We start from the raw sequence: 7,147 nt of genomic DNA, 5'->3' as shown, positions 1-7,147 counted from the left end.
CAGGTTTGGAGAAGAAGAAATGTGGAAGAAGTGAGGGTCAGAGAAGTAGATTGAGACAACTGGTGAGTTATTCTGCAGACTGCAGCATTGAATTACCGCCCAACCAACTACCTCAGCTATTTGAACATTAGCAATAGTTTCATGGTTATAAAGCTTTAGGTCAATTGCAATGAATGTGTGCTACAATAAAGATGATTATAAATCAAATGTTATAATGCTAGTGTCCAGTATTAACAGAGGACTGTAATCATTTCAAGGTTTAGAATATCATCTATTGTTTTGTGCAAAGAATAGCTTAGAGATGTTGGCCTTACTTACCATGCCAATAGTACAATGAAGAAATATCTGGTCAATAGAGACGAGATGATTGGTTGTTTGGCATTCAACTGTTGTTCACCCGAAGAGCAAATTTACAGCAGCTTTCCAAATGATTCTACCCTCTTCAAAATGTTCCAGATTTGTTTGACATACAAAAAATACCGCCACATACCTTTTTCATTTTTATTCATTCTATTACAAACCCATATATATATTTTACAAAGTCAAAATAAAGTATTAATCAGCAGACCTTTTAAAGGTAATCAAAAAGCAAAAAAATGCCAACCCTTGGTAGAGAGCCACCTACTGGTGCAGTAACAGGTATATAGCAGCTTTTGGGATTGGTGTCCCCAATTCTTCCTGGCAGATTGACGCCAGGTTGTTTAGGTTGGTTGGATGACACCTGTTCTTCTTGACTGCTGGTCTGGGGGTCCTCCCCCAGAAAATTCTGAATTTGGTAGATGTGATTTCATGTATTTTGGGATGGCCAGCTGGAGAAGGGCAATACCTAAATTCGTTCAGATTCATAGCCTTTTTCTTTTTGACTTATTGAAGTAGTGACTTCTACTGTTTAATTTATTTAATATGTAAAAAAAAAAAAAAAAATGAATTTTTTTTTCTCAATTGGAGCAGCAGCCACTTAGTTTGCTTATGCCTCGGGCCAGCCCTGATCAGTCCAGAGGTTGTGCTTTCTCAGGCACATTTAAAAAAGTTTTGTTTCCTGTCTTGTCTTTAAAATGGACTAAACTTTTACTGCTTGAATCAAGCTGGAACCAGTCTTAACAGCTGCTCAGTTCACACCCTGGTCATAATTTCTCTTCACAGACACAGTCCTGCATTTTCAAGTTTCACTTAAGAACATTTTGCATATTGGACCAATACAGAATCAATATTAAGTACTCATTTTAAAAAACAATACTCAAATTATAAATTATACTGTAGTATTTTGTCAGTACCTACAGGATACAGTACTGGTTTACAGAGCCAACAAGTTGACAGCAATTGAATCCTGTGCTACCATAAGTTAATTATGATATAACATATGTCTTTGTTCTTATGAAATAGAAATAAAGTCCAGTAAGGACAAATGCTTTTTGTCTTTTCTTATGGCAGTTATAACGATTATTTATTACAGTTGTGAGAGACTTTGGAAGGCAAGTTACACCAACACTCCATTGATTTATTATGTATAGGCCCATGCCCTCTCCTTCATTTGGAAAAAGAACATATCGACATTTGTTTCTGTCTTTACTGAACATAATGAACATACAGACATTCAGCTGGTGGACATGGAATAGATAATTCATGATTCCACTGTGAGAAGGCTTGTGTTGTCAATCAGGGATAAAAAGACATTAATACAGTAATCTAAGTAAAGACTGTACCTGTCATTCAGAAAAGTCCACACTCACCACTGTTTTTACAGTTTTTATTGGGAATTTTGGCAATCACACTTCAGTGGAAAGTAGACTCACAAAACAGTTAATACTTAATAATAATAATTTATTCAAAATGATAGTACAAGTTAAAACCCAGCAACGTGTTGCAAAAACTGAAAATATAACGTTTGTAAGGGTAGCACAGGATTTTAAATTAAAAGTGGTTGTTACCTTGTGCATGTGAATGTTAACAGTAACTTCCAGAGCCATCAGATCACAACGTTTGAGATACCTTGTGTGTAAAGCTGACACATGACTGGAGTGAAAAATGGAGTGTCCAACATGGAAAGCATGAAAGTACTAGTACTAGTACTAGTATGGCAATTTTCCAATGATAATTTGATATTTCTTTCTACAAATAAAAATTTGCTGCTCACCAAAACATTAAGATTTGTCCTGAAAACAGTGAATATCTACAGCAAATTTCATGCACAACAAAAAGAAAGTAAATCATAGAAGTGCTCAGACTACAGTCTGGTAGTTTTGCCTTCTGCAGGCTTGTTTGCTTGACTTTGCTTCATCAGGATGGTCTTACTTCTGTTGGAGAAAGAGAAAAAGGTTTTAAATGATAGTTCAGATGGATAGTTTCCCACTGTGGGGTGTCGTCTTATGTTACCTTTTCTATATGCAATGCAACGTGTTATCAAGAGACGCCCTCAGTTTACACTTTGCTTACCTGTTGCCCTCGGCCTCGTCAGTTGAATCAGGAAGCTCTTTTCTCCTGGTCTCAGGCAGCAGGAAGCTGAGAGCTCCACTGATCATACAAAGGCTGCTGAAAACTATGGTGGGTATGGACTGGTGGTACATGGCCAACATGTTGAGCAACGGAGACAGCAAGCCACCAGCTCTGCTTGCAATGGAGCCCAAACCAGAGGCTGTTTGTCTTTAAGAGAAACACACAGAGCTCAGACATGCACGGCTTGCTAAAGTATTTCTGCATGGCCCTTTTTTTCATAACTCAATGAAAATGTGCCTCATTTAAACTTAATTGAATCTAATTAACTTTCAGTTTAGATAAGTTAGTGTACAAATAATACACTACATACACATCTGTCCTCTCCCTCAATTAAAATAAGTAAAGAATAAGAACCAAGCCTAATATTTAGTGCTGGGCTAGACAGTTTATTCTGAAAGATAAGCGTTGTCAGAACCAATAAGAGGCAGGTACTATTTTACTATGTTTACCATGTAATACTTTACCCATTGTTGTACCTAAACCCACAACTAATTTGACTAATATTATGGCTTTTATAATCTGAACACGAGTGCAAGTGTATCAATTGATACAGGGAGATAGAGTGACTCAGCTTACCGAAAAGATGTTGGGAAGAGCTCCTGAACGTACACATTGCATACAGACCCTGCCCAGTTTATGAAAAAACGTCCTGAGGTTACTAACACGGTCACAGCAACAGCGTTACCTTGAACAGAATAACACAGAGTCAGATACAACAAAAAACTAGAGTAGCGTGGGACGTAGTGTCTACAGCCACGCTGCCAGCTCTATGAGGATGTTCTTAAATGCAAACCATCTGATATTTCTTGATATATTTCACTGGGGACTTAACTGGTGCAATGACCTGCCAACCACCAGTGCCATCGTCATCGTATTCTTCCTCTTCTTCTGCCACTGCAAGCTTAGCTATTTTTTGAGTAAATGCTATCATCAGCTTGGTTGCATGGCCACAATGACTGCTATAAGGGTAACTTCACCAATTGTACACATTAAAGTGTCTTTACAGGTCTTGGGGAGTTAACTGCATATGTGAAAAAAGTAGTATAAAGCCTTTTGTGGCTCCAGAGGAAGCTGCATGTAATCTGATAAATTGCCTCCAGTGATGTCACTTAGTGCCTAGTTGCACTATGGGTAATGTAGGCACCATGTTTTAAAAAGTAGTCCACTGGTCTAGCATTGCAGTCCTATAACACTGCTGGGTCATTATGGACAGTTTAGAAACGAATTATCAAAATTGATACAGCAGAAGATATCGCCTTTGTCAGAACCTGGCGCCAACATTACCCACAATCACTGGCTCATGATGTATCTTGACATCATTACAAGGTCTAGGTACCATGAATGTCTGTACCAAGTTTTATGACAATCCAGAGATATTTCAGTGTGAACAAAAGCACTGCACTGACTAACTAACCAACATATCTATGCCCAGTCGCCAGGGGAAGAAGAAACACCGTCTGAGCTAGAACATCTGAAGTTTTTACCTTGAGGAACAGCGAGGATTAATATGCACAAGAATCCTCCAATGAGAAGTGTTGCCATCAGTGATATTTTTCTCCCCACTGCCTCTAACAGCCAGATGCAAAGTATATGAGCTGGCAGCTCAGTCAGACCGAACATGAGCTGCGTCAGGAAGATGTCCAAGCCAAAATTTCCCACATTAAATGAAAGGCAGTAGTAGGCAACATTCAGTGAGAACCTGCAGATTTAAAAAAGAAAACAAGCATTAGTCATTAAATAATACAATTTTAAATAATGTTTGTAAAATGTTTTATCACTTAAGAATCTACACACATTCATTGACTCAGTAGTGCTTTGTATTGTAAAATGTAACTTACCATGCCAATAGTATCGTAAAGAAATACTTCCTAAGCACAGATGATTGGATAAGAATTATTATGCCTCCCTTTTTCTCAGTTTCTTTCTTAACAATCTGTAATGCACAGGGAGTTGACACAATATCATGCTAACGTTTGCACGTTGCACGCTAGCAAATCATGTAATCCAACAGCCTTGCAAAAGGTATTCAGTTTTTGTTCACACTGTGTCAGAGAGGTGATGATATAAACACATATAGATATAGATAGTGTACAGTAAGCCATTCTGGTAATTTGTCCTAAATAACTTACTGCAATCCAGTACTGACTGTTGTGTTTCCAACCATCTCTACTGTACGTGGCTGAGGTTCTAGCAGGGCTGTTCATTGTATGTCAGACATTTTCTTATGTAGTAGTTTTTCACTATATAAATACTGTATCTACGCCATGTGTTTGCTATTATTCCATTGAAGCATTGTTACAGTGAGGTGTTACGTGAAAGATAAGTACCTTTTCCAGCAGAGACTCTGAAATAGGGCGATTGTTGATGGCTGCCACTTTGGTAATCAGCTGTTTAGCCTCTTCTATCCTTCCTCTGCCCAACAACCACCTGGCTGAATCTGGAATAAACCTGTCAGAGACATGGACCGTGAAACTTTAGAATAAACGATAAATTACCTTTAAAGCATGAGAATGTAATAAAAAAGAGGTAAAGCACACCATATGTAAATAGAGATCACTGCAAATGGAGCAGCTGTGATGAACTGAGCCAGTCTCCAGTCTCGGATGAAGTAGATTATACCAGCGAGGACACACTGTCCAACTGCACCAAATAGCTGAGTCACACATGCTCCCCATGATCGCTTAGACACCCCGATCCACTCAGTGGCTACAAACAGAAGATCAGTGACAGTTAACCTGAGTTCATCACCGTAATAGCCCTACTTCTGCTGAGAATTAAAATGTAGTAAAATGTAATCAGACAAATGAAAAAAATGAAACCATCTATAAATAATAATCCACAATGGTACAATGTGTAAGAACTGGCCACCTGTCAAATTCTACTCAAAACAAATAGGGGGCAGCATATCACCAGAGTAAGTGCTTAGTGCTGCTAACCATAGCAGATGTTAGCTAGTTAACGCAGTGAGCCATGCAGCTAGTGGTACAGATTGGAAGCACTGGGACTAGGGCTGTTTACACCGCTAGCACGGGAGCTTTGGACTAGCACAGGCTGGTGCTAGGCGGTTAGCATGCTAACTTCAGTATATATTTCAGCAAACCAATACATAGACATCATAACGTCAAAACTGCTATTTTTTCTCATACTACATTGTGCAAGTAGGGAACAGAAGTTACCTTCTAAGTTATCTTTGACTGTGTTCATATCAGGATGACACTCATTTTGATGCTTTTCTTTATTCAATGGTAAAATAATAAGTGATTACACCTATTTATTGATTATTGATTGCCCATATGTGTATTGATTGGCCACATGTGGATAAGGATAAACAAGTCAAAATGTTATCCACAGATTGCTCTTGATCACCATTGTTCTTTTTAATGTGTTGTATGATGACCCCAATGAAGGCCACAAGAAGTTGGTCTGGCAGTAAAGTTGTTCTTTACAACTGTGGCTGGAGTTTTGACCTTTTCAGTTATTTACCTCTGCGGTAGTCTGAAAAAGTACAGGGTGTCTTTCCTTTATGGTTTCCTTTTAAGTCCTCAGTAGACTCAATCATCAGACATATTATGTAACAGTTTCACCTTGCATAAGAGCACTGGCAGAAAAGTGTTGGTGAGCCAGCATATTGTAAAAGTTAATGAAAATTCAACATTGTTGGAAAAAAAAACCCTGTTCAAATGTAAGATGATTGCGTATACTGTACCTAATATGACGCCATTCAGTCGAAAACCTCCATAGCCAATTCCCACCATGAACTGTGATGCTAGATATAAATAGAAGTTGGGACACAGTCCAGTTGTTACAGTGAATATGAGCATCACAACGACGGGAATCTGAGCTGCTCGTTTACGACCAAACCTGGAACAGATAAAACCCCTCTGGTCAGCTGTTGTGATTTTGTGTTTCTCTATTGTGTTTAGATTTGCACTGAATTTATTGAGTACAGTTTCAAGTATACTTACGATTCAGCAAAAGGTCCAAATAAGAGACAACCAACAAGAATGCCAGCCATCAACACTGTTTGTGCCACTTCCAACAAATTGGTCTTATCACAAACTAGATCGAACTGTAGGAACGTTAAACCAAATTGTTAAAAAAGGAGAATTTTATCAAGATAATTTAATATTTGTATCATAAATGGCCATGAGACAGACCTATCACTTACATCAGTGACTATGGTGGCTTCATACAGCGTGTTGTAGTACACCCATCCATTCTGGCACCCTGCTGTCTCATTGAGTCCATTCTCCCTGATGGTACCGATGTCCCAGTTCACAGGGACGAACATACGACACCTGCTGAAGGTCCCATCCTCCTCCCGGGGAAGAGTCAGGTTCAGCTGCTCATCTGTAGTCAGGTTAGGATCAGCCCTGAGGATCCAGTCTGTGTTACAGTGCCGCTCTGGATCTGACTGGATAAAAAATACACTGGCAAAATGAAAAGGCAGAATAACATTTGGGAAGCAAAGAGCAAAAAGGGTGACCTTCTGAAATAATCCAAACTCTCCGATACTCCGGAGGATCTCTCCAAACTCAGCCATGTTCAGGGAGCTGGCTTTCAGTTAAGTGATGCTGCCAGAGGATGACCTTTAAACAATGTCCATTAATGTTTAAACCCTTGAGTGTATCTCTTAGGAGGAGTGACACAGCAT

General features: G+C 38.9%; 1 protein-coding gene across 1 annotated transcript; it reads right to left on the bottom strand.

The window, feature by feature from the left end:
- Window positions 1–1,733: 1,733 nt before the first annotated feature.
- On the bottom strand, window positions 1,734–7,036 carry slc22a13a (solute carrier family 22 member 13a). The gene is made up of 10 exons (XM_073490439.1): window positions 6,662–7,036; window positions 6,459–6,562; window positions 6,200–6,354; window positions 5,031–5,199; window positions 4,821–4,941; window positions 4,332–4,426; window positions 3,978–4,192; window positions 3,070–3,178; window positions 2,434–2,640; window positions 1,734–2,294 (listed from the first exon to the last, which is right to left on the bottom strand). Exons 1-10 carry the CDS (start codon window positions 7,034–7,036, stop codon window positions 2,225–2,227), a joined length of 1,620 nt encoding a protein of 539 aa, XP_073346540.1. The 3' UTR covers window positions 1,734–2,224.
- Between the last annotated feature and the right edge of the window lie 111 nt (window positions 7,037–7,147).

Source organism: Pagrus major, chromosome 21 (genome assembly GCF_040436345.1).
Source record: "Pagrus major chromosome 21, Pma_NU_1.0".
NCBI classification, from domain to species: Eukaryota; Metazoa; Chordata; class Actinopteri; order Spariformes; family Sparidae; genus Pagrus; species Pagrus major.
This window is presented reverse-complemented; position numbering and strand designations above follow the sequence as displayed.

Excerpts from the sequence above, each read along its gene's own strand:
- slc22a13a (XM_073490439.1), bottom strand. The coding sequence starts at position 7,036 with ATGGCTGAGTTTGGAGAGATCCTCCGGAGTATCGGAGAGTTTGGATTA. Across the intron at positions 4,193-4,331 it reads TTTACGATACTATTGGCATG|GTTCTCACTGAATGTTGCCT; the intron begins GTAAGTTACATT and ends TTAAATCTGCAG. Across the intron at positions 3,179-3,977 it reads AATCCTCGCTGTTCCTCAAG|GTAACGCTGTTGCTGTGACC; the intron begins GTAAAAACTTCA and ends ATTCTGTTCAAG.